Source organism: Capra hircus, chromosome 12, assembly GCF_001704415.2.
Source record: "Capra hircus breed San Clemente chromosome 12, ASM170441v1, whole genome shotgun sequence".
In the NCBI taxonomy this organism is placed as follows: Eukaryota; Metazoa; Chordata; class Mammalia; order Artiodactyla; family Bovidae; genus Capra; species Capra hircus.
This window is the reverse complement of record NC_030819.1, coordinates 32,999,353-33,027,308: the sequence shown is the minus strand read 5'-3', so window position 1 is coordinate 33,027,308 and position 27,956 is coordinate 32,999,353. Positions and strand designations below refer to the sequence as shown.

Sequence of the window (27,956 nt, the reverse complement as noted above, 5' to 3'; positions counted from 1 at the left end):
TTTTGCAGTGATACTTTTTTCCTTTACATCAGATGCATGTTAATTTACAAAAATAAACATCTTTCACAGGAATTCTGAGTGAACTCAAGTTAAATGTAAGTGGTGTATGAATAGACCAGAAGTTCTGAAGAGCTATAACATAGTGAAGTGCTAACTGTAAAGAATTAAGTGCTTTCACAACGAGGCTTTCTTAATTCTCACTGCTTGTCTTCTCATGCTGGAAACAGCTCGTCAAATGTCATGTGGAACTCTTGAGTGTGAAGAAAATAATCACTCTTAGATTTGTACATTGTTTTGTGCAAACACACACGTTGTTTTGTTTCACTTTGGCAGACACCTCTTTGTTTGAATGATTTCTGTCCAAAATAAAGAAAATGAATATTCCTTCTTTCAAGATGAGCTGTATTTATTACTGGAACGGAAGTTGTCATATCCGTGATCGTTAGCTTTGAACTTTAAGCACGACTGCTTTTCCTCCAAGGACTGCTTTTCTTCAAATGATTGGCACCAGCAGCATAAACATGACTGCCCAAAACAAAGTAACTTTGTTATAAGTTTACATCAAGTTACACTATCACAACCCTCCCAGCTCACCAGAATTCTGGCTTTCTCTGCATGAACAGCAATTCTTGGGCCACTTTCTTACCATGCCCTCTTATTTTCCCCTTAAAAACATGTAACTACAGAAGTGGTATTTGATAATTTTTTAAACTAGAAGCTACACCGAAGAAAAATGTATATAATTACACTTCTTCATCTTTTAATTAAAATGAAATAGAAAGACACTCAATTCTTGGATACTTACTCTTGATTACTTGAGAAATAGTCTTAATATTTGATAAATATATAACTCAAACCTTTTTTTCCTATGCAAGTGGAAATATTACCATACCCATACATACATAATAATCTGTAACTTTGTGGGCATCAAAATAATTGTAGCTTGTTTCACCCGTATATTTAAGGACACAACTAGAATTGTCAGCAAAGAGATGCTACAGAACCATGTTGACATCTTCCCCTCTGAGAATATGGTGCCGTAGGACTTCACCCCTAATCCCATAGAAATGGAATGGTGGTTGACAGTGGGGAGCTGAAAACAGCTCCTTTGTCCCTTTCCTGTTTGCCTATTTCTGTTTACTTCTAACCTTAAAAGAACCTAATTATAGGCTTCTCTGGTGGCTCAGAGGATAAAGAATCTGACCGCAATGCAGAAGACTGAGGTTCAATCCCTGGTTTGGGAAAGTCCCCTGGAGAATGGAATGGCAATCCACTCTAGTATTCTTGCTTGGAGAATTCCATGGGCAGAGGAGCCTGGTGGGCTACAGACCATGGGGTCACCAAGAATTGGACATGAGCAACTAACACACCCCTGGGGATTTGATCACTAAGCAGTTGAAACTAACTCCTGACTTAATGCTCAACTGAGTGCACAAGATGCCTTGTCTAACCTGTTGATGCTTCTCCTAGATAGAAAGAAGCAGGACTAGGTCTGCACCCACAGCAGTCCCCGCAAGGAATCCTGGGAGCAGATCACTTGGCAAGATAACATCTGAAGAGAGAGCCAGACAGTCTGCCTTCCATGGAGGGGCAGAGCCCAACCTTCTGCCTGGATGATTCACTGAGATTCTTCTCCCTCCATTTTTCCTTTTAAAAATTGTCATGACTGAACAGAATCTTTGGAGTCAGTCTCTGGACCTGAGTCCACCATCTCCCTAGATTGCTGGCTTTTTTGATGAAAGCATTTTTCTCCATTTTTTCTCCTTTATTAACACTTGCCTCTGGAATTATTGGTGTATGAGCGGCAAGCAGCCAACCTGGGTTTGGTTACCCTAGGAACAAGTGGATATAAGGGAAGGAATATTTTATTCCATACTAGGTAACTGAAGGAGTGAATGAATGGTTGGATGTTACACACAAATGGAAGCAGCCAAATGAGGAATAATTCCATGTATTCTATATCAAGGAACACTGCTATCGAATGAAGGCAAAAAAGTGAAGGTAGAACTTGAATTAAGCTGCTTTGTTTGACTTGTAATTCTCACCTGTGTATGAAAAGGAGACTAACTTAGTTATAATTAGCAGTGTGTTACCTAGTCCAAAATCTTCCAAAAAGGGAAACAGTGCATTTAATTCACATGTAGCTCTTATTTTATCATGTGATAGCATTCAGATATCAATGCATGTAATTTTTTATTCATTTTCTGAGTAATTCTATGAGTAAGACTGATTGGTTGACTGGGATTTGTAGGGAGAAATCAATTATAGTGATTTATGAACAAAATTTATATTTAAAGAATCATCTATCATGTAACACAAGGGAAAATTATAAAACAATTGACTAGATCTCTCTGGGTAGAAATATTAAGTTTGTAAGGGTTATATTTGATACCAGATTAAAAGGGTTTTTGATTTTCGAATACTCTCTTACCTTAAAGCAGTTTTTGAATCTTTTGCTCACCAAATACAGAGCTATTGGGTTAATACAGGAATTCAGGGAGGCCATGTTGATGCCAATGTAGTCCAATACCAACAAAAAGCTGCAAAAATAATACAAAGATTTATTTATGTGCTATGAGCACAAATTCTTTACAGACTTTTGTACTTTATAAATTAAAAAACTACCCATTTATAATTATTTTTACTTTATCACTAGTCTTTGCTGATTTTGATCTCTCTCTGTCTCTCTCTCTTTCTCTTTGCTTCTGTCTCTCTCTTTGTCTTATTCTCTGTCCCTGTCATATCCTTAATCCTTATTCCCACTCCCATGCTCAATTCTCTGCCTTAAAATAAAATATATTTTGTAAGTTCCCAGGCTGTCTAAAAAACAAAGGATTTACAAAGTGCAATGGAGAACCAGATCTGATATTTTCAATCATGTCATTCACTCAATTGGACAGCCCTGGCTCTCCATTCTCAGTGCTCTCCAAAGCTCCCCTTACTTCTCCATTGGAAGTAAAAGTAAAAGTTAAAAGAAAAGCTGGGGTGGGGTGGCGCGCATCTTAAATTGCTCCCTTAGGATTAGAAAAATGGTACTCTCTCTTCCTGCCAATGAAAGGAATCGATGGAAAAACTTCTGAATGGCAATTATTTACACAACTATTTTTATTTTACCTTACTTACCTCAAAAATTCACATCTACGGGGATCATGCTGATCATAAAGAGTGAGTTTCAAAATCCTGCTAAGATGAAGAGGAAGCCAACACAGAGCAAAGACAAGGACCAGGCAAAATACTGTTTTGGCCACTTCCCGTCTCTGAAATAAAACCACAATCAGACTCTGTAACGGATGGCTCATTATAATCACAGCATTCTCTCTTTCCAAACAAAATGTTTAATAATGTTTACAAAAAGTGAGTGGCATTTGTAAAAATTCAGGATACAGAGTTTTAAGCTGAATAGTTACTTTGAATTAGAACCTAAATGACTAGAGATTTGTCTTTTTCTTTAAACTTTTCATTTTGCATTGGGGTATAGCCAGTAAACAATGCTGTGATAGTTTCAGGTGAACAGCAAAGGGACTCAGCCATACATATACATGCATCCCTTTTCCCTCAAACTCCCCTCCCATCCAGGCTGCCACACAACATTTAGGAGAATTCTATGTGCTAATATAGTAGGTCCTTGTTGGTTATTCATTTTAAATATAGCCGTGTGTACATGTCCATTTCAAACCTCCTAACTAGCTGGCCTTTCCTTTCATCCTAGAGGTTCATCTTTAAAAAGTAATGGCTTATATGTGGAATCTAGAAAAATGGTACAGATGAACCTACTTGCAGGGCAGGAATAGAGACAAAGATATAGAGAAAGGGTGTATGGACATCAAGCAGGGGAGAGGAGGGTAGGATGAACTGGGAGATGAGATTTGACGTAAATACACTACCATGTGTAAATGGACAGTGGGGACCTGCAGTGTGACACAGGGAGCTCAGCTCAGTGCTCTGTGATGACCTAGCTGAGTGGGATGGGCGGTGGTGAGAGGGAGGTCCAAGAGGGGGGGATCTATGTACACATACAGCTGATTCACTTCACTGCACAGCAGAAACTAACACAGCACTGCAAAGCAATTATACTCCAATAAAAGACGGTTTCTCTGAAAAAGTGATGGCTCTTTTTACATTCCTTTAGATTATATAGGATACCTCCAGGTAGATAGCATAAAACATATTAAAAATATCAGACTAAGAAAAAGCAATTATGCTCTAGTAGATGATACTTTCAGTTTATTTTCACTACAATAATTTTCATATTCATAATTGGAATTGTAACCATGAGTTAGCAAATATTTCTATTTCCTTACCTGTTTTAAGTGATCATTTAAGGCAATTTGCATACCACTCTTCTTTCTCAACATTTCACAAGTCATCAGGGTATAAAACAATGCAGTGATGGCCAATGGCAGGCAGAAATAGAAACTAAATAGCCACCAGTCTTTAGCTGTCTTGTAAAACTAAGGGGAAGAAAGGATGTTATATTTAATATTCCTCTGTAAGAAACTCTTACATATCAAATATTAAAAAATGCTCATCAAGGAATAATCTTCTAAAGTAGATCCATTTTATAAATACTATGTAGAATCTTTCAGTAGAATCTTTACTCCACTATGCAGAATTTTTTGTCTGCTGAACAAAAAATTAAATTAAGTGAAACAAACTTTTCCTAAAAGGTGTTTCAATTCTCTAAGGCAGTGTGCTATAATTATATATAAAAATGTAAGCAATTGGGCAAATTTTTAAATACTTGATAACTCAAATATTTTTGTCTTCACGTAAGTGAAAGGAATTCCTTACCACATCTGGATGTGTAAAGATATTCTAGTGTTTTGGGGAACTTCTCACTTTTTAACAAGTTTGTTTCTGGGGAAAGCAGGTAGGAAGAGGTCTATAGTAATCATTTAGCTCAGGGATGTATATATCTAAACTATCAATTAAAAATCAAAATTGCTTATAAAATGACTCCTCTCTTACTTGTTCTTTTTTCCTTTTCCTTTTAAAGATTGTTGTTCCAGATATGTCTCTGTCGGAACAGAAGTTATGGAATCTATGCAGTACTTTGGGCTTCCCAGGTAGTGCTTATGGTAAGGAACCCGCCTGAGACAAGAGACATAAGTGATGTGGGTTCGATCCCTGGGTCGGAACAATCCCCTGGAGGAGAGCACAGCAACCCACTCCAGTATTCTTGCCTGGATAATTCCATGGACAGAGGTGCCTGGTGGAGTAAGATCCATGGGGTCGCAAAGATTGGGACATGACTGCGACTTAGCGCACACCCATGCAGTACTTTTCCCATTGTAACTAATAAGAAACAAGGAAACAGCATTTTCATTTTCAGTTTCCCATTAAAGCCCCTCTTTAGTCTTTTGTTTACCATGATCTATACACATATACATAAAATCTTATATAAACTTATGTGTAAAGTAGAAAATAATTATTTGTGACATTTGGACCCACTCCTTTTGCGTTACTCCTCTTCACCCTTTCTGTTGGGAAGAGCCTTTTTCACTTACGGTCTATTTTCTGATGACCAGCATTGCTATTTTCCCCCATTTCCTAATTAAACACTCTTAAATAAATTGACAAGATGGAGTTCTTTGCAATGGTAGTTTTCCCTTTAGAGACAGGACAGGCTTGTCATTCATACCAAGATTCATGGAGTCACATAGATTTCTACCAGTCTATCCATACCAGGGTGATTTCCACTTAATCATCCCTTTAACCACACACTGCCTCCAATGACTGCTGTGTTGCTTAATGCAAAATATGTTGTAGCTGCCAGTTCTTATGTGAATTTGAGTAGGAAAGCTATAAATTCTAATTGACTCTCTTATGTCAACTTGGCTTATCTGTATTCCTGAGAACCAGGGGATTCTTGGAGAAGTAATGACCTAGCTTCTTGCAGCATGGGTCATTAGTCCTGCTGTTAACCCTGAGGTCCTGGGACCTACACTTTTAATTTATGCCAAGGACAGTCATAAATCAATAATTTCCCAAGAAGAGGAGATTGGGGGAAAATAGCTAAACATTTATAAGGCAAGAGCAGAAAAGGGAAAGAAAAGTAAAATTTACCTGCATAAATGCTGTTTTCTGAGTGGGATGGAGCAAGCAGATTCTCAGATTATTTCCTATGTGATCACTCGTAATTATATCAAAACCCACGGCCTCAGGGACAGCCAGAACCACGGAGACCACCCAAATTAAAACAATTTCTACTGCTGTCCATTTTGGAACCCCGATTCCTTTAATCCGACTCCAAGAAGCAACAGCTCGATATCTGAAGAACAAAACAGAATCAATTGCCAAGCTGGCAGAGCCCGGTTTTTATTGAATTACAGTCTACTTTCTAAGTAATGTAGCAACCACTAGGATTTTGGTCAGGATATATGTTGCTTAGATACATGCTCTTACCTGTCAATACTTAGAGCACATAGACTCAGCACAGTGATGCCCACGGAGGCCTTCTGAATGAAAGGCACCAGCTTACACATCTCAACCCCAAAGGGCCAGTCCTTGGCGAGCAGCTACATCGAGGAAACACAAAGCTCTGTTAGGGAGATGTTCACAGGGTGCTCTTGAACTGTATTTATTACTTAGTGGAGGTGAATGAGCTTGTGGAGTAAAATAACAAATTCCAGTTCTTATTCTTTTTCTCATGGACTCCTCTGAAAACCACCTGCATTTGTTAGATATTTGGAATAAGAGAGTGGGCTGGCAATCATGAAAGGGCAGCCAATTCAGGAGAATTAGCTACACATGAACAGGAGCTTAGGGTCAAGGTCTCTTCTATTGCAGGGCCAATTGCTGAAGTTCTCCTTACAAAAATGGGACGCTGCTGTATAGCACCAGGAGCTCAGATTAGTCTTCTGTGATGATCTAGAGGGCTGGCATGGGGGGGCAGTGGGAGGGAGGCTCAAGAGAGAGGATATATGTATACATATTGCTGATTTACTTCATTGCACAGCAGACACTAACACAACATTGTAGAGCAATTATATTCCAGTTTAAAAAAAAAAATTTAAATTGAGCCTAGTGCTGAAAATGCCTCTTATACTCTTATGAAGTCTCCAATGCTCAGTTAACGGCCAAATCAAAATAAAGATTACTCAAAAATAGGTGAAAAGTGTTCCTTAGTTAGACTAGATGCCTCCTTGGGCTTCCCTGGTAGCTCAGCTGGTAAAGAATCTGCCTGCAATGCAGGAGACCTGGGTTCTATCCCTGGGTTGGAAAGATCCCCTGGAGAAGAGAGTGGCAACCCACTCCAGTATTCTTGCCTGGAGAATCCCCATGGACAGAGGAGCCTGGTGGGCTATAGTCCATGGGGTCGCAAAGAGTTGGACATGACTGAGTGACTAAGCACAGATGACTCCTATGGAGAACAGAGTGTGTGTTCGTGTCCTTACTCTTCACTCTGGTCAAATGCACTGTCAGTCAGCACACTGTCCAGAATGTGTTCAACATAAGGCATGCTTCTTCCTTAAGACTTCACCTGAGTCCTTCCTTCTCCCAGAAGGCTTTCCCCGCACAGATCCACTTGGCTAAAACCTTTACTTCTTTTAGCTCTTGCTCAAGTCTCATCTTTTCAGTATGACCACACTGCTAAGGATAGAAAATGGTCAGGCCTCCCCATCTCTGTCTTTCTATTCCACTTTCCTTTACACCTATAGCACTTGTTATCTCTTATTGTGTGTAGTATAGTATACTTGTTTGTTTTGTTAAGTTTTTGCTGTCGGCAACCCCTAGCCTATCAGACAGAATACAACTTCTGCAATTGCCTAGCACAGTTTCTGACACACAGTAGATGCTTAAGTATTCAAGTCTCTAAAATACATAGGCACTGGTTATTCAGTGAGCAAAATGACTTAGTTCTTGCTACTATACATACATTTCTATTTCAAACTAACTATGTAGCCATCTTCTGTTAAACTCATGATTTTTCTTTTGTAGGACAACTGGGTATGCCCCACACTCAATGTAAATGAATCATATTAGGTAAACATCTGGGTCAAATGTTTACACGGTTTGGAAAGAAACCGTTTTAAATCTACCTATGTGTGTTTTAATGTTTTAAAGAATAACCTTCCAAAGTTTAAAACTAGTTTGAAACATAATTAAGTCTTTCCATTCTTCTACTTGTAACATTTCTTTGTAGAGTTTATCATGCTGGGTAACTGTTTGGCAACTAGAATGGCACCCAAAGCTGAAACGTGTGTCTCAGTATGAATATGACTCAGAGCTCCAGCATGAGACCAATTTCATTTCTAAGACAGACATGAAAAATTACACAGACATGTAGACAAATGTTGGCAAACTTACAGCAAATATGCTTTTTCTAGGGTCGGAAAGCCTGCAAGGCCAGACAGATCACACAAGAGTGAAGGCAGCCAGGTGCAGGAAAGTCACTGGTGTCAGGAAATAATAGAGGGCAGAGGGGTCTGCGGTAAATCCTGTCTAAAAGGAGACTGTGCTAATAAACATGATGTGATTGTTGATAAGAAATCCCCAGTACCAAAATATCTTGATTTTTATCCCCAAATGTTTATATAAATCTCACAGTTTATAAAAATTGTCCACTAATTCAAATTTTTGAAAAAACAAAAACACTAACAGATAATAACATCATGTTAACAAAATAATTTTATGTGTCAGACCAGCCTCTAACTTGTGACCTCTGGATTAAAATGGGCTGGCTCATAACTCTGCTTATACATTTATTCATTCAACAAACATGTATTCAATACCCACCGTGCGCCAACACCATTTGGAGTATGGGGGCCTATCAGTGAACAAGGCAAACTCCCAGCTCTCATGGAGCTTACAGTCTAGTGAGGGAGGCAGAGGAAGAATACCTAAATACTTAATATGGTGTTCACAGGATTTGTGGCAGCTGATGCGAAGAGCTGACTCATTGGAAAAGACCCTGATGCTGGGAAAGAATGAGGGCAGGAAGAGAAGGGGACGACAGAGGATGAGATGGTTGGATGACATCACTGACTCAATGGACTTGAGTTTGGGTAGGCTCCAGGAGTTGGTGATGGACAGGGAGGCCTGGCGTGCTGCAGTTCATGGGGTCACGAAGAGCTGGACGTGACTGAACAACTGAACTGAGAAACTGTAATGAAATTTTGGGTGCTTTCTTATTTTAAAGATAATTTTGATGTGGACCATTTTTAAAGTTTTTATTGAGTTTGTTACAATATTGCTTCTGCTTTATGCTTTGATTCTTTTGGCCATGAGGCATGTGGGATCTTAGCTTCCCAACCAAGGATCCAACCTGCACCCACAGCATGGAAAGCAAAGTCTTAACCCCTGCACCACCAGTCAGGTCTCTCTCACACATGGCAACTTTCAGTAGGGATTTGACTAAAACAAAAGAGTAAGCCATGTAGACTGTATTTTAGGCAGAGGAAAGAGCAAATAGAAAGGTCCTGAGTGGAGAGTGAAAAAGTTGGCTTAAAGCTCAACATTCAGAAAATGAAGATCATGGCATCTGGTCCCATCACTTCATGGGAAATAGATGGGGAAACAGTGGAAACAGTGGCAGACTTTATTTTGGGGGGCTCCAAAATCACTGCAGATGGTGATTGCAGCCATGAAATTAAAAGACGCTTACTCCTTGGAAGAAAAGTTATGACCAACCTAGACAGCATATTCAAAAGCAGAGACATTACTTTGCCGACTAAGGTCCATCTAGTCAAGGCTATGGTTTTTCCTGTGGTCATGTATGGATGTGAGAGTTGGACTGTGAAGAAAGCTGAGCACCGAAGAATTGAAGCTTTTGAACTGCAGTGTTGGAGAAGACTCTTGAGAGTCCCTAGGACTGCAAGGATATCCAACCAGTCCATTCTGAAGGAGATCAACCCTGGGATTTCTTTGGAAGGAATGATGCTAAAGCTGAAACTCCAGTACTTTGGCCACCTCATGCAAAGAGTTGACTCATTGGAAAAGACTCTGATGCTGGGAGGGATTGGGGGCAGGAGGAGAAGGGGATGACAGAGGATGAGATGGCTGGATGGCATCACTAACTCGATGGACGTGAATCTGAGTGAACTCCGGGAGTGGGTGATGGATAGGGAGGCCTGGGGTGCTGCGATTCATGGGGTCGCAAAGAGTCGGACACGACTGAGCGACTGAACTGAACTGAACTGACATCAAAATAACCCTAGTGAGAGGAAGAGATGAAAAGAAGGTTCTTAAGGCTGACTGGAGTGGTCCAGACCAGTCTAGATGTAATTAGAGGGAGGAGTGTAATTTGTTTTTTAAAGGAAATTCTTTGCAATATTTTGAACATTGAGATGGCATCATCTTATTTATGTTAAAAGAAATTCACTCCAGGGACTTTCCTGGTGATCCAGTGGTTAAGATTTCACCTTTCAATGCAAGAGTTGCAGGTTTGATTCCTGGTCAGGGAACTAAGATTCCACATGCTTATGGCTAATAAAACCAGAACATAAATAACAGAAGCAATATTGTAACAAATTCAACAAAGTCTTGAAACAAATTGGTCCATATTAAAAAAAAAAAATACCAAAACCCCTCTCATTCTAAAAACATAAAAAGATCACTCTGGATGCTCAAGATAAACTAGAAAGTGGAACAGTAGACTATGAATAGACTAGATGGACAATGATAAACTAGAATAGTCAAGAAAAGAAGATTTGATGAGAGATCATGGGCTGAAACTTGTGGTGCCTTGCAACTGAAAGGAATGGATTATAGACAGAATATATTTTGATAACAGAGCTAGCAGGACTTGTTGATGGGTTGGATATAAGATGTGAGGAGCCAGAACACTCAAAGAAGTTGATCATATGAATGGTGAAGACATTGACAGAAATGTAGAAGACCCAGGATCCGGCGAATCTGAACCAGCGACAAGCTCGAGGTGGTTTAGAAGACTTGCCAGTTACCCTTGCAAACATAATAAAAAGATCCCAACCAGTTGAAAGAATGCTTCCAGACACAGTTTGGTATAAACTATTGCATCTAGGTGATAGTCTTTCTAATCATTCTGTCTTCATATCAGAGGGGGAAGAAAAAGGATAACTAACATTTACAATGGGTTAGGCACTATTCTAAGCCATTTACCTATGGTATATCATTGAATGCCCAAAGCAATCCTGTAAGGTAAATTACTACAATCTGCATTTTAATAGGTTAAAAGACTTAGAGGTACTTAGAAGTTTATTAACTTGCTGTGTTGGTTTTTTAGGGCTCCCCTGACAGCTCAGACAGTAAAAGAATCCACCTGTAATGCAGAAGACTTGGGTTCAATCCCTGGATCGGGAAGATCCCCTGGAGAAGGGTATGGAAACCCACTCCAGTATTAAAAATGCCTGCAAATTCTTTGACAGTCCTCCCTTCGAAAGGTGAAGCTCATTTCCCTCCCTTTGAAGCGGCAGGGGGCGGGGAGGGACTTAATAATTCACATTTAGTGAATAGAATGTGGTGGGACTGGTGATGCCTGACATCTGAGACTAGTTCATAGATGGCATTCTGGCTTTCTCCTTGCTCACTCTTGGATCATCACTTTGAGGGAGTTGCCATGTCAAGGAGGAGACTCAAGGGTCCCTGTGAAGAGGCAACATGGAAAGGGACTGAGGGCACCTGAAAAGAGCTGGCACTGATTTGCCAAGTGTCCAGCCTTGGACAAGCCTTCTCATGACTGCAGCCCCGCCAATAACTTGACCCTTGTGAGAGACCCTGAGTCAGGAGAACCCAGGTCTCCCACATTGCAGGTGTATTCTTTATCAGCTGAGCCACCAGGGTAGCCCAAGAATACTGCAGTGGGTAGCCTATCCCTTCTCTAGCGGTTCTTTCTGACCGAGGAGTCAAACCAGGGTCTCCTGCATTTCAGATGGATTCTTTACCAACTGAGCTACCAGGGAATATATTTGGCCTTGGTCACTCACTTATGTGAGGCCTCCTGCATGGCGTTTGTGGTCAAGGACCCACCTGTCATTGCAGGAGACATGATATTGTGGGTTCGATCCCTGGGTCAGGAAGATCCCTTGGAAGAGGGCATGGCAACCCACTCCAGTATTCTTGCCTGGAGAATCCCATGGACAGAGGAGCCTGGAGGGCTATAGTCCATAAGGTCGCAAAGAGTTGGACATGACTGAAGTGACTTAGCATGCACACACATGCTAACTTAGATAAGTAATAGATAACTCCCTGGCTATTTTATTCATCTAATGTCCAAAAATTCAGATAGTTTCAATTACTTTATTGTCTTGAACAATCTCTAAATATGCAAATGTGAGTATCACAGGGTACAATCATTAGATGAGTCAAAATGAATGAGTGTCTGGTCACTGAAGGGAGAGACATCTGGCCAATGGAAATGAGTTCTGCGTTGAATCCAGGCTCTGTTTTGAGGTTATTATTGCTTTTGGCTCAGACTAGACATTGGATGATTGCTCTTCATACCACTGGGAGGCCTGCAGTCCAACCTCTGACCCAAGTTATCACAGGGGACAGGGAAACACAAACTGAAAATTGTAGCAATTCTCTTCAAGTTCAACACAGAGATAGTCAGCAACTTAATCACAACTGACAGATTACAATTTTCTAATCTACCCTTCCAAAGGAAAAGAGACTGCCAAAAAATCCTTCATGATTTCAGTTCAGACATGAATGCTGTCAGTCCTGAGAGGCCACAGAAGGTGAGGGATTGAGTGCCCATTTCTATTATTTCGTAGTCAGAAGGATGACTTTGGCAATCTCTGCTTCTCTCATCAGAAGGCTTTGTGGAGACGCTGTGAAGCCTGATCTCCTGTGACACAGACCATGCTTACTGTTGATGCTCATCTCTGCCTAAATGGCCTCCATCCAGAATATCTTGGCAGTTTAGGGCTTGGAGCTTATTAAGAATGCAAAGACATTAATCTCTTGCCCTGAGTGGAGGAAAAGCTGTGAACTTAAAAAAAAAAAAAATCAATCTCAACCAAGACGCCACTTTAAAATTTGGTGAAAGAATGTTCTGACAGGTTTTCATAATTCTTGGAAATTATTTCACTATTTCTTGACAAAAATAATGACACCCAATGCCTATAATCTGAAGTTCAACAATTCAGTTTTCCTTTTGGTAGAGGAAACAGATTCTCTTTTATTGCAAGAAGAAGCAAGTCTAACCTTAAACCTAGCAATAACACATTCATATTTCTTATTTGCAGTTTTTGTCATTCAGTTAGATAACTTAAGGGCAAAATCTGAGTACTGAAGACAAATCATGCCTGTAATCAAATCTCTCTGATTGCAAAAAAAAAATGTCAGGGATCAATATTGTTTCTAGATCCCTGCCAGGTAACTTAAATGTTTGGGGCCTGCTTAAAATTAAGTTTGAATACGTATTACTTATCATTTATCAAATGTGAGCCAGTCAGAAAATATTCCCATTACTGACACTGGTTTGCAATGGTGATGGCTCATTTGAGAAAGAGCTTTTGTTAGTGTTGTTCCTTGGAGCAATGTAGTGTCCATTTGACAAATGATAGCCTGTCCTCAGGCTTGCCTCTTTCCCCTAAAGCTTCCGCTGCTTTGCTAGCACATTTCTTTAGTATAAATAAACACAAATAAACAAACAAATAAACACTAGATTGAAAACAGTCATGGTCGTACCAACTATAAGGTTTCTACTCAAAGATGCCCATGATTTCATAACTTTATGTTGAAACAGCTGTTTGAGAAAGAAAAAAGGCAACAGAATACTACAAAATTTCATATCATATTGTAAAATTATTTTTACAGTACATAGTTTTACTGTGTACTATATACTATTATAGTATATCCATATTTTTATATTACATAGTTTAAAAAATTTATAAAAGGATAAACAGTGTGAATAGAAAATCAATGTCTTTTCTTTAAAGGTATTGCTAAATGAGTCTTACAAAATCTTTCCAACTGGGGAAATTTATATTTTCCAATTCTTTTTTTAATTAAAAATTACATTCTTGACAAATTAAATGGAGAAAATCCTATTAGTAGATACCATTCTTAATACCCAATGGAATCTAGACCCATAGGGTCAGGAAATGCCAAAGGTAACCATCTTGCACTAACAAATGTTCAACTGTCTCATTAACCATAACCACCATTCTCCTTTCTATTTTTCAAAAAAAATTAACATGATGCACTGAGCTTTAACTGGTTCTTAGTTTCAGAATATTCTACAACAGTTTTAGTGGCTAGCATAGTGCCTGGCACACAGTGACTGCTGATTAAATGTTGCTGTTCAGTCACTAAGTGGTGTCTGACTCTTTGCAAGCCCGTGGACTGCAGCATGCCAGGCTTCCCTGTCCTTCACCATCTCCCGGAGTTTGCTCAAACTGACATCCACTGAGTCAGTGACGCCACTGAACAATCTCATCCTCTGTCGTCCCCTTCCCCTCCTGCCTTCAATCTTTCCCAGCATCAGGGTCCTTTCCAGTGAGTTGGCTCTTAATGATGAATGAATGAGTTCATGGATGAGTGAATGAATTTGATCATAAGACAGACATCTTGTATTAAGACTTGTCATGAGCTTTTCAGTTCCCATATTTGAAACAATTCTTCTGAGAATTGAAATGACTGGGCTTACTACTGATTGATTGATTTTGTATTGTCTAGTCCAGGTCCTCCTCCCTACCAGATAGATCAAGTCTTCTTGACACATAAAACCAGGGCCTCCGGAAATGAGGCGTTGGCTCTTCTCTGGGAGTTCCGCTTGCCAAGCAGACAGGAAAAAGTGGAAAGCAAAATTCCTCCCCTCCCCTCTGTCTCTCCTCCTCAAACGTGTCAGGGAAATGACTGGTATAAAACAGAACCCACTATTTCTCACTATCTGATGGGATTCTATGAGGTGTGTTATTTGTAAACGTGGCAGAGATGAATGCAGAAAGCACAGAGATGCTTTCAGGAAGGTGGGTGAGCAACACATTACAAGTGACAACCAGGGTTACTTTGCTAGACTGTTGTCGTGCCATCTGGTGAACATTTCTTTCAAATGACTGATATTATAGAAATATTTTTACAGTCAGAGTCAAAAGAAGGAAATAATGGAGCAGCTGTGTTTCACAAGTTTGGGGAAGGGTGTATTCTTCTGCTTTTATCTCTGTTTCCTGTGGCAGATAAGAGTTTTTCTGCATTTGAACGGGCGTTTTAATAAGATAAGACACCCTCATTCAAGGATTTCCCATGTCTGATTGATCTCCCTTTCTTCTTTTTCTTTAATTCAAACTGGAGCTCTGTGACAACCTAGAAGGGTAGGGTGGGGAGGGAGGTGGGAGGAAGGTTCAAGAGGGAGGGTACATAGGTATACCTATGGCCGATTCATGTTGATGTTTGGCGGGTACCAACACAATATTGTAAAGCAATTATCCTTCAATTAAAAATAAAGAAATTTAATTTTAAAAAGTACAGGGAGAGTTTAAGCTGCTGGTCAAGTGCACAGAAAATATTTTCTTGACTTACATCGTACTTGTGCCTTGGAGACAAGTATCAATTACAAGTTCCATCTTACATCCATTAAAATAAACTTAATCACTTAAAGAATAGGCCAGAAATGCCATTTAAATACATTGGAGAAGGAAATGGCAACCCACTCCAGTATTCTTGCCTAGAGAATCCCAGGGATGGGGGAGCCTGGTGGGCTGCCGTCTATGGGGTCACACAGAGTTGGACACGGCTGAAGCGACTTAGCAGCAGCTGCAGCAGCAGCTATTTAAATAGACTACGGTATGAACAGCACCCCCTGGAATTGTGTAAGACAGAGATCCTGTCCTAGGACTCTGTTGTGTGCACTCCAGCAAAGAAAGGGCTTTCCACTGCTCTGAAAAGATTCCTAAGACTGGCTGAAATAGATGAACGACTCCATTAAAACGAGTTAAGTTTCCAGAAACAAAAGCTCTGAGAGCAGCAAAGAAACAGAATAAAAAGAAAAAAAATAAATATGTCTTAGGAGTAAATTAACTTCACCTTAAATATAAATATGTCTTAGGAGTAAATTAACTTCACCTTAAATATATATCCCTTCTCAGGTTACAATGAAATTTATTTCCATGTCTGTAACAGGCCAATAAATAACTGGGTGGCTACTCTTCTATGATCTGAACCTGAAAACTTATCCTCAATTTGTGCTTAAAAGCTTTCATTGACATGTCACATGTGTTGAAAAGATTCAAGTAAGAGCATTAAGAAATGCTATTCACAAATCTAGCTTTATGGTCAAATTCACTTCTCTGAGCTGAATCTTCTAAGATCACTGTGACACCTAAAGAAACTAAAGAATTATAACCTGATGATCTCATGGCTCAGAAAGTGACTCTCAAACTTAATAAATTCAACAAATCTTATTAAGTCATTTCATGTCTTACTTGAACCTAATTCTATCCAGAGAATGGTTTATGGAATAATCTGTGCTTAGAAAACATTTGATTACTATGGAAATCAAAAGCTCTTTAATATAAATTAAAAACACTGTGTGAGGGGGAAGGAGACATATAGAACCTAACACCCAAAGAATTGGGTTACCCCTTTCTGGAAAGTAAAATGAAGCTAAGGAGGAGAGAAGTAGAAACACAAGGGTGAGAAGGCACGAGTATGTCTGGAAAGGAATCCTGGGGACAAAATGCCTCAGTCAACTTTGCTGATATATTTCTTTCTTTTTTTGATGTGGACCATTTTTAAAGTCTTTACTGAATTTGTTACAACATTGCTTCTGTTTCATGTTTTGTTTTTTTTTTTGGCTGTGAGGAATGTGAAATCTTAGCTCCCTGACCAGGGATCGAACCCATACCCTTTGCACTAGAAGACAAAATCTTAACCACTGGACCCCCAGGGAAGTCCCTGCTAATAATTTCTGACTCAAGAACAATCCTCATTCTCTCTTCTTTCTACCACTGCATTTTGGCCATTTTCTTATTTCTTTACCATTTTCACCAGAGGATCTTTTAGGAAAGACAAATAGTAAATCTCTAAAATAAAAGCATTGGAAAGAAAAAAAAAAGTCTAAAATTAGAGAATTTGCCAGCTAAGGTACATCCATATACCATGCTCAGCTGTCTCCCAGACATAACCAACCTCTTCTTAATTTTGCAAAGTCCTCAAAGAAAATGCTTCACATCATAAATTATATCTAGAATTGCTTTTCAGCTCAGGCTATATCTGTCAACACCCTTGAAAGCACTTAATCACTTATTATTAGGCATGTTTCTCTAAAGATCATCAACCATTGCCTATTAGCTACACGGTGAAAACCTTATTTGGTTTTCTTTAGAGAGTGAAGACCCTGGCTCCCTGGCTACGAAACAACATGGTCTTGGCTGTACCATCCTCTTGTACAACTATGGAAATACCTTCAGTCTTGAACTATTCATTTAAAATGAGCACAGAAAAAAATGTAAAGCCTTTGATGGATAAGCCTTACCATGTTGAAAGAGACATTGCCTTGACATTTTAAGAGCCTTAGATTTATGGAGTGACCGAGTGACAGATCAAAGGCAAACACAAGAAGAATCATAGAGTTAACCCTGGGAAACCTTCCATTGTCCACGGCCACGGGTTTGCCAATCATTTCATCACAGGCATCCACAGGCAAAATGTGAAGCAGTGAAGAACTAGGAAGTGTTGAGTTTCTGGGTTATTTGACATCTGCTATTCACGTTTCACTTTCATGCATTGGAGAAGGAAATGGTAACCTGCTCCAGTGCTCTTGCCTGGAGAGTCCCAGGGACGGGGGAGCCTGATGGGCTGCCATCTATGGGGTCGCACAGAGTCAGACACCTCTGAAGCGACTTAGCAGCAGTAACATTGGCCTCTTATTCTGCAATGGCCAATAGCCTCATATATATACAGAAAAAAGAAGAAAAATCTCTTCTTTTTCATTTGGACAGTTACAAAAATATGAGTAGAACATCTGTCAACAAGCATTTGTCTGCAGTTGACTGTTACAGGGTATTGGAGTGTTATATTTATTAATCGACTCAAGGTTATTCAAAACGAATAGTCTTACCCTTTATTAATACTTTTAAAATGTTACTATTTCAAATATGATTAATTGGTGATCCTTAAATTTTTTTTTTTTTTTTTGCTTTAAATAAATGAATCTCAGAAGTATCTAGATTCTGTTCTAGGTACAAAATGCTTCTTCTACTAACATATCTCTATGTGCTCAGTTGTATCTGAGGACTGTAGCCTGACAGGTTCTTCTGTACATGGAATTTTCCAGGCAAGAATACTGGCATGGGTTGCCATTTCTACCTCCAGAATATCTTCCTGATCCAGAGATCAAATTTGTATCTCCTGCATTAGCAGGCAGATTCTTTACCACTAAGCCACTGGTGAACCCTAACATATCTCCAGATATTACTAAAATGTCACTAAAATATCACAGTTACTTAACTGGACATATGAACAGTATTGTTATCTTGGGCAAAATTAGACTCGCCTACTCAATGTCAGGGGCTTCTCTGGTGCATCAGCAATAAAGAATCCACCTGCCAATGCAAGACACACTGGTTCAATCCCTGAGTTGGGAAGATCCCCTGGAGAAGGAAATGGCACCCCACTCCAGTATTCTTGCTTGGGAAATCTTCTGGAATGAGAAGCCTGGTGGCCTACAGTCCTGGGGGTTGCAAAAGAGTCAGACATGACTCAGTAACTAAACAATGACAACAACAACCTCCATGATACCTTAATTTCTTGTGTTGCGCTATACACATAAAGTTCCATTTATTAATCAGAGAAGTATAAGTTCGAAAGTTAAATTTGATGGTGCTCTGTTCACTGCTACTTCTCACTATGAAACTAGTTAATCATACACAGACTTGTTAAGTGCTAGAAGTAGTCTAAGATTGAAAAGTGAGAAAGGTGCTTTTGATTGAAATATAGCTTTGATTGCGTCCCAAGCAGGAAAGCCTGACTGACAAAGTCACTACAAGGTCATTTCACTCAAAACTCATTTGAGGGTTCAGTGAAGCAATTCCCATTTTGACATACCAGCATTTTAATGTTATATGCATTCCACCTGAAGTAGTTACATGTTAAAGATCAGTAGTTTTTGCCTCTCAGACCTATGAAGGCAACTTCTTTGCCTCCAACAGTGGCCTCCAAAGTCTTAACAATAAAACCATCTAGAGGCACTCCAAATAGGTCACCAGCTTAATTTTTAGAAAGCTCTCCACAGCCACTAGACATCAGATTATACTTGGATCCTTATCAAAATAATGTCCGTGTAGATATCTGTCATCAGTTTATAAGGAGATTTGTTTTCAAACTCAATTTGTGTGTGTGTGTGAGCTCTGTTGTGCCTGCCTCTTTGCAACCCCATAGACTGTAGCCCACTAGGAAAAAAAGGTCCATGGAATTTTCCAGGTAAGAATACTGGAGCAGTTTGCCATTTTCTTCTCCAGGGGTCTTCCTGACCTGGGATTGAAACTGCATCTCATAACTTTAGGATCTTTACCAGTAGGGCCACCTGGGACAATACTAAATGCAATTTGCTTACACATAGAGGAAACTATATTTCTATTATTTACTATATTTATGTTAACTATATATATCAACTCAGTTATCCATGTAAATACAGCACAAAGAAAGAGAGTGAATTTGTTATAATTTAAAAGTTTGATATTTGCTCAAGCATTTTTAACTTCTTGAGATGTTAAGAGAAGTTGAAGAAATTTTCAGTTCAAGGCTTTTAAAAATATCACTGCTAACCCAAACGAAGCAAACCAACTAATCAATCAATCACTAGCAACACATAAAACTTCACAGGATCTATAGATACACTCAGCTCTTCCTATGAAACTTTGACATTGGTGCTACTCCAGGATTCTACAGGCAACAAACATCTAGATTATTTCATTCATTTTAGTCTTACAAGAAGGACACAATAAGTAGTTTGTGAATAAGGAGAGATTCACCCTCCCATCAGATACTTAAACACTAGTTTGTGGGTCAGTACCTCGGTTCAGTTCAGTTCAGTTCAGTCGCTCAGTCGTGTCCCACGCTTTGCGACCCCATGAATTGCAGCATGCCAGGCCTCTCTGTCCATCACCATCTCCTGGAGTTCACTCATACTCACATCCATTGAGTCCGTGAGGCCATCCAGCCATCTCATCCTCTGTCGGCCCCTTCTCCTCCTGCCCCCAATTCCTCCCAGCATCAGAGTCTTTTCCAATGAGTCAACTCTTCGCATGAGGTGGCCAAAGTACTGGAGTTTCAGCTTCAGCATCATTCCCAGGGCTGATCACCTTCAGAACGGACTGGTTGGATCTCCTTGCAGTCCAAGGGACTCTTAACACATACATAGCCCATACAAATACTGGCATAGTGATTCATGTTATATTTTAGAGATAGACATTGATACATATACATGTGTGTGTATATATATATGTATATGTGTGAATATATATATATATATATATATGGGCTTCCCTTGTGGCTCAGCTGGTAAAGAATCTGCCTGCAATGTGGGAGACCTGGGTTCGATCCTTGGGTTGGGAAGATCCCCTGGAGAAGGGAATGGCTACCCACTCCAGTATTCTTGCCTGGAAAATCCCATGGACAGAGGAGACTGGCGGGCTGCAGTCCGTGGGATCGCAAAGAATTGTGCTTATCTAAGCAACTAGCACTTTCACTTTTAACTTTTCATATATATATATGAAAGTGAAAGTCTCTCAGTCGCATCCGACTCTTTGTGACCCCAAGGACTATACAGTCCATGGAATTCTCCAGGCCAGAATACTGGAGTGGGTAGCCTTTCCCTTCTACAGAGGATCTTCCCAACCCAAGGATTGAACCGGGGTCTCCTGCATTGCAAGCAGATTCTTTTAATGTCTGAGCCACCAGGGAAGCCCGTATAAAGAGGACTTCTGACCAGGGCTCTCACCAGGGCTCCTGAGTCAGGGAGGAAATCATGATAGACAGATGTTGTGGGAGACTCAGCAAATTGAAGCTCTAAAAGGGTTTCAGATAATCATGTGAAATGCTGGAAATAAAAGCTTATTTCTCCTTCTCAGCAACACACACTGGGGTTGTCACTGCATTGCATAAGAACATCCAGATGAAAAATGAAATGCAAGCATCCAGAGAGGATGTTTAAAAATATGTAAGTATATATGTATATATATATTAATATATGAATATATTAAATGTTATAAAAATGTATAGATAAGTAGAGAGGTGAATATTACTGGTTACAGTACCTGGTACAATGTAACCAAGTAAAAATGTTATTAGAATGTGTATGAGTGTATGTGTGAATAAGAATGGAAACTGTTTTTTGTGTGTTTGTTTTAGCTTTTGCCATTATAAGCATGACTACAAATAACATCTTTGTATAGCTTTGAAACATCTTACATAAACTCGTGATTCAAACTAAGAGTACAACAATAACAATTACAAAGGCACATATCCTTTGATTCAATAATTCTAATTCTAAAAATTTATCCTTCAACTATAGTCACACATGTGTACAAAGCCATACAAAAAGGTTATTTGTAGTCAAGTTTATAATGGCAAAAGCTGAAAAACAAAACAATTTCCATTCTTACTCACACACACTCTCTCACACATTCTAGTAACATTTATTACTTGGTTACTTTGTACCAGGAACTGTGCCCAATGATAGTCACCTATCTACTTATCTATACATTCTTGTAACATTTAGTGTATTTACATATGAATATGTATAAAGACATATGCGCATGTGTGTGCTCAGTCGCTTAAGCCCTGTCCTACTCTTTGCCGCCCCAGGGATGGGAACCTGGCAGGCTCCTCTGTCCATGGGATTTTCCCAGCAAGAATACTGGAGTGGGTTGCCTTCTTCCAACTGACTCACGGATCGAACCCATGTCTCCTGTGTCTCCTGCATTGGCAGAAGGATTCTTTATCGCCGAGCCACTGGGGAAGCCCATATACACATACACATATATTTTTAAAGGACCTCTTTGGATGCTTGCATTTCATTCTCATCTAGATGCTCTTACATAATACAATGACAGCCCCAGTGTGTGTTGCTGAGAAGGAGACATAAGCTTTTATTTCCAGTATGCTTACATGCCTATCTGAAGCCCCTTTCGAGCTTCAGTTTGCTGAGTCTCCCACAACATCTGTCAATCAGGGTTTCCTCCCTGACTCAGGAGCCCTGGTGAGAGGACTGACTCTGTCTAGAAGTTTCCAGAGAATGGTTCTTTGAAACAGTTGAGGCAGAAGAGACACATGCTCTGAGGTTTGTCAGCGCTCACAGCAGCCCCTCCCTGAGAAGTCCCATCCCGTTTCTACCACTGCATCAAGGAGCACGGCTTTTCAGCCAAATCTGTGACATTTTGTGGGTTGTCAACTTTATTGAACTCTAGAATTACTGAAGAGAAGTCGCTCAGTCATGCCCGACTCTTTGCAACCCCATGGACTGTAGCCCACCAGGTTCCTCGGTTCATGGGATTTTCCAGGCATGAATACTGGAGTGGGTTGCCATTTCCTTCTCCAGGGGATCTTCCCGACCCAGGGATTGAACCCGGGTCTCCTGCATCATAGGCAGACGCTTTACCGTCCAAGCTACTAAGGAAACACTGAACTCCAGATTAAAGTTACAGATTCATGTTGAAGTTTCCATACCCTGGGTAAACCAATAGATGAGCTGCAGTATTCTATGAACCCTCAGAAATTGCGAATGCATATTATATTATGTATTCATTACAACGTGCAGATGGTATAGAATCTGCCTGCAATGAGAGAGACACAGGTTGGATCCCTTGGTTGGAAAGATCCCCTGGAGAAGGCAAGGGCTACCCACTCCAGTGTTCTTGTCTGGAGAATTCCATCCTGGTGGGCATGGGGTCACAAAGAGTTGGACAAGACTGAGTGACTAACACTTTTTCTTTCATACATAAATTATCTGTTTATATATTAATTTATATAGCATATAACATAGATAATTAAAACTGGATTTTCAAGAGACTAGTAACACCCCAGAAAAACAAAATTAGAAATCACTAGAATACCCCACTTTAGGCTAAATTTAAATGACACTCATAATTCACTTAAGTTCCTTTGTGTAAAGTACAATACTTGACTACTGTGAAATTCTAAATGCATTTTTTAAAACTTCCTTATATAGTGACACAATTATTTAAAGAAATAAATGGCTTTTAACTAGTCCTGGATTCAATGTTTTTGTAAATAAAGACTTTAGAATAACAAATAGTGATATTATCAATGTTATACATTATAGATCATCTGAGGGAAATTTCAGCAGATAGGAATCTCTAGATTACAAAATTAAAACTGAAAATGCTTCCCAAGTAGACTACTGTGTGGCAGTATATCGGGATGTAATTGCACCATTATACTCCAATGAGGTCCTAACAATATTCCAGGTTGGAAGAGGTCATGCTGTAAGCAGCTCAATCTGTGCAGGATGGGAGGACCATGGGTTCTAGGGCCAGAAGGCCTGGGTTCAAGCCCTAGTTTCATCACTTTCTAGTGGTGTGACATCATCAAGCAAGTTACTTCTTCATCTCTTGAAAATGCAATTTCCCCATCAAACAGGGGTGATAACAATACTCCCTCTATAGGCTTCCTTGTAGTGATCAAAATGAACAAAACCAAGTACACAGTGCATAATAAATGGTAACCATTATTATTATATTATGTCTCAAGTGACACATTTATGCATATTACAAACACAAACCAAAGGCCACTATGTAGGATTCAGTGATGGCAAACCTAGCAACAGGACCTAATTCTAAGTGATGGATTTGTTCATAGCCAATAAGGATGACTACAGGGCCAGATTTGTAATGACTCATTAGTTTGTTTATTTCAGAAACAGAAACACAGGTTGAACAGACTTAATGGTTTCAGGGAAAAGAATGTAACTTCCTAGGGAAATCATAAAAGAATTTGAAAGGGAAGGAAAACCTGTGTGCCCCTTTGGGAACAGGCTTGTCTCTGGCTTATTGAATGTAATCATTTGGTCAGGCAGAGAAAGTAAGATGGTCCTGAAGAGCTGATTTACATCTGATGCCCTCAAACCTGTCTTCCCTACAGGATTTCACCTGCCTGCTGACTTAGGAGTTAGGAGGATATCTAAGTGGGCTCACCACATGAGGTTTCCTGGCACCTTCCTTAACAGATCTTTCATAAAACTAGCAAAGCTAGATGTAATCTCCCTTTTCAGAAGGATCTTATGATGCTGGGAAAGATTGAGGGCAAGAGGAGAAGGAGGTGACAGGATGAGATAGTTGGGGAGCATCACTGACTCAATGGGCATGAGTTTGAACACACTCCAGGAGATGGTAAAGGACAGGGGACCCTGGTGCACTGCAGTCCATGGGTCGCAAGGAGTTGGACACAGCTTAGCGAATAAACAACAACAAGAAATCACTTACTTTAAAGTTTTTCACAACACACTGTACTGTGAAGTTTCTTAAGTCAGGTTTGAGAAATGCCTCTGCCACATTAGAACAGTAAGACTTGGTCTGTAGGTAGGACTCCTAAAATGGGTTAGTTAGGTTCTAATGGAGATGGGACTGCATATAAGGGACACATTTCAGCCCGTGCTTCTCCCAGGAAATCCTCAGAGTTCATCAGAACTGGTAGTCATGCAGGAAGTTAGGGTTTCATCTATTTATCCCTCATTTCTGGGAGTGTTTCTTTGTAGGACCTGGCTCCTAATCTAAATATTATTTCTAAATCTTAAAAATCTCTAGAATTCCTTAATGTAAGATTTTTTGGATTAGGATTTCCAGAGATTCATAAAAGGCAACTTAAAAGCATCCTATCTGGTAACTTCTCCTGTCACAAAGCTCCAAGAATTCCCCACAACCTTTTCCTAATCCTACATGCCTTCCCCCTCCGAGCCCCACCCCTTGTACTGAGCCCAAAGCTAGCTTTAGGCAAATCCCCAAAGTACATTCTGAGTCCCTCACACTTTTGGTTCTGTGTTTATGGGTGACTTTCTATTGCTGATTATGATGGGGATGCAGAGTTTTACATATTTGCATGGTCCTTTAAAATATTGCATCTCTTTCCCTTAGGCTGTTTTCTCAATGCCACAAAATTCCAGTTGGTGGGTTCCCTGGTGGCTCAGATGGTAAAGCGTCTGTCTGCAATGCGGGAGACTTGGGTTTGATCCCTGGGTCAGGAAGATCCCCTGGAGAAGGAAATGGCAACCCACTCCAGTACTCTTGCCTGGAAAATTCCATGGACAGAGGAGCCTTGTAGGCTACAGTCCATGGGGTCACAAAGAGTGGACATGACTGAGCGACTTCACTCACTCAGCAGCTTACTGTAGAGTTAAGGACACTGAGGTCCAGAGATGTTAGGATATGTTCAGAGTTTCAAAGCAAGCGAGAGTCAAATCATGTGGAGGTTTGTGTCCTGCCCTAGCTCTTCATGCCCATTTCCTCTGATGCCAGTGGTAATCACACAATGATGTTAGCTACTGAAACTGTGACAGACTGCAGTTGAGTGTTCTTGGTCTTGTCCGCAAAGTAATTGATGCGGTGCAGTTCACACTTTGGAACCTGACAGATTGGGCCTGATTTTCCTCAGCTCCATCACTTACTCCTTGTGAGACCTTGAGCAACCTATCATTGATAAAATGGAGTCATATCTACTCATAGGTTGTTAGAAGGAGGAAGGAAAAGTAACACATTTATCCCAGTGCTTGGCCCATCATAGGCATTCAGTAAAGAAAAACCAGATAGGATACAGTCATTCACAGCAGATGAACTGTGTTTTCCCACTCACCTATCTGGGACTTTTTCCCTTAGGTCATTCGTTTTCTAAAAATCTATTCGTTTCCCAAGGTTAGTATGCATATGAATCACATAGGTATTGTAAGATGCAGGTTCTGATTTAATAAATCTGGGGTGGACATGGAGCTCTAACAAGCTTTCAGGTGATAACAATCTGCCAGTCCATGGTCCATCAATCTCTGAGCAGAGCAAATATACCTTTGTGAGCTGAATTTAGGGACAAGGTCCTTCAAGACCAGTACCTTTCAAACTTTACCTGGGGGGTTTGTTAAAATACATTTCTAACAAGTTCCCAAGTTATATTTAGGCTGCTGGTCTGGGGACTATGCTTTTTGTAGGCTTAGCAGGGGGCTACTGAAACCAGAAGGGTGTTTGGTTCCAATGATTATTGGAAGTGCGGGGTGGGGGGGGGGGAGCGGGGAGGGGGGATGGCTCTTCTTGAGGAACCTCCCTGCAAAGACTTTCCCATCTTCCCGGTCCTGAGGGTGCTCCCTCCCATCGCGATCCTAGCAGGCATCCCTTACCTTGTAGGTATTGATGGGGATATCAATGATAATGTGCAGCAGGTCTCCGAGAGCCAGGCTGGCTATCAAGATATTTGGACCGTTTCGCATGCACTTGTTCTTGTAAATGATTCTCAGCAGCGTGGAGTTTCCGATGATGCCCAGCACGAACACTAGGCAGGACACCACCGTGTTGATGTACTTGAAAGTCTCCTTGATCTCTATAGGTCCATCGCACGGGGGTGGGGTGCGCGGTGGGATTCCCACCATCCTTCCCCCTCTAGGAACTTGCGGTGTTGCGGACGATCGAGGCTCGCTGGCGTTGGACCTCCCGGGCCAGGAGGTCTCAGTCGGGGTCTCCATCATTTCTCCGGTCCCCAGAAGTGGCTGAGTGGCCCCGGCTGGCGGGAATTCCCTCTCTTCTGCTTGGATCCCTGCCACGCCGCAGGCAAGGATCAGCGCCACCAGGGCGCGTCCGCACAAGCTGGGCAGCGGCTGCATGCTGCTGCCTGCTCCAGAGGGAGTCGGGTGGCCGCTCCTCAGCTTTCCGAGTCTAGAGACCAGCAAGGGAAGGAAGACAGGACACCCGGGTCAGCGTCCCCAGCCACGCCCCTGCAAGCAGCTGTCCCGGAGCGCAGCAGCGCCCGCACTCTCAGCGCGCGAAAGTATTAATAAGTCGAGCTGGCGCTGCAGTGGGGAACTCTGGCGCGTGGGACTCGCCTGCGCCCTAGACGGTCCCTCCAGAGCCAGCTTTCGCTGGTTTTTCCTCCCCTGCGTCCCCTGAGGGGTAAATGACTCGCAGTGGGGCGGGGTATCCTGGAAGGGGTGTGACGGGGAGGAAAGGATGGGTGTCCAATGCAAAGCTTTGAGCTCCTGGTGTGCGCAGAGGGAGGAGTATTCGTTCCGGCCAACGGCGCGCGGGTACAGGGGAAATCAAGGCACCTAGAGATCAAGGGCATCGCCAGTCTCTGCATTTGACTCCACAGCAACCCTGGATGCAGCGTGTCTGGACTCCCAGACCCCTCCCTTCCCGGCTGCCTGTGGTCGGGCTCCTTCGGCACCGCTCCCACCCTCCATACACACCCCAGGACTGCGCCGGCTGATTCGGAAAATCTCCCGGACATCTCCACTTGGTCTGATTGGAAGAGTCTCTATCTGCATTAACTCGGAAGTTTCTATCCCCTCCGAGTGACTTCAAACGCTCAAGCCCTCCTTCACTCCAATCCCATTTTAATCTGTTGTAGCTACAGGTTTTAAACACACACACACACACACACACACACACACACACACACACACACACACACACACACAAAGAAGTAATCCAAACTGAAACCCCAGGATAAGGTTCAATCACAGATTTGATTTAAACACCAAGCAGAACGGTTACCTCTTGGTCCAGACGCGCCAGGCAGGGACCTCCTTCCCCCGGCGCGCGGCTGGGTTCCCGGCTGCCCGGGAGCAGAGCGCGCCTCCCTTCAGCAGCGGGAGGGTCTGGCTCTGACGAAACGCCGAGGGAATGCCTGACCGTGTAGCCTCTGCAGTTTGCTCGGGATCCTTGCTGTCCCAAGACAAGTACTTTTATTCATTCGTCCCTTCCCCATCAATCACCACCAGACTCCTCCCGTCCCTAGCGACCGCGCAGCAACCTTTCCCCTGGGGCGATGCCTGGACAGCATCAGTCGGACCTGGCCGCTGCCATACTGGGCAGTCC

The 27,956-nt window shown here is 41.2% G+C and overlaps 1 protein-coding gene across 1 annotated transcript; it reads right to left on the bottom strand.

Moving 5' to 3' along the window:
- On the bottom strand, positions 1 to 27,956 carry EDNRB (endothelin receptor type B). The gene is made up of 8 exons (XM_005687682.3): positions 27,633 to 27,956; positions 26,264 to 26,795; positions 6,406 to 6,518; positions 6,067 to 6,271; positions 4,302 to 4,451; positions 3,124 to 3,257; positions 2,432 to 2,540; positions 1 to 525 (listed from the first exon to the last, which is right to left on the bottom strand). The coding sequence occupies exons 2-8, from the start codon at positions 26,741 to 26,743 to the stop codon at positions 391 to 393; spliced, it is 1,326 nt and encodes a 441-aa protein (XP_005687739.1). The 5' UTR covers positions 26,744 to 26,795; positions 27,633 to 27,956; the 3' UTR covers positions 1 to 390.

Excerpts from the sequence above, each read along its gene's own strand:
- EDNRB (XM_005687682.3), bottom strand. The coding sequence starts at position 26,743 with ATGCAGCCGCTGCCCAGCTTGTGCGGACGCGCCCTGGTGGCGCTGATC. Across the intron at positions 6,519-26,263 it reads TCCCCATCAATACCTACAAG|CTGCTCGCCAAGGACTGGCC; the intron begins GTAAGGGATGCC and ends TCCTCGATGTAG. Across the intron at positions 2,541-3,123 it reads CGTAGATGTGAATTTTTGAG|CTTTTTGTTGGTATTGGACT; the intron begins GTAAGTAAGGTA and ends TTATTTTTGCAG.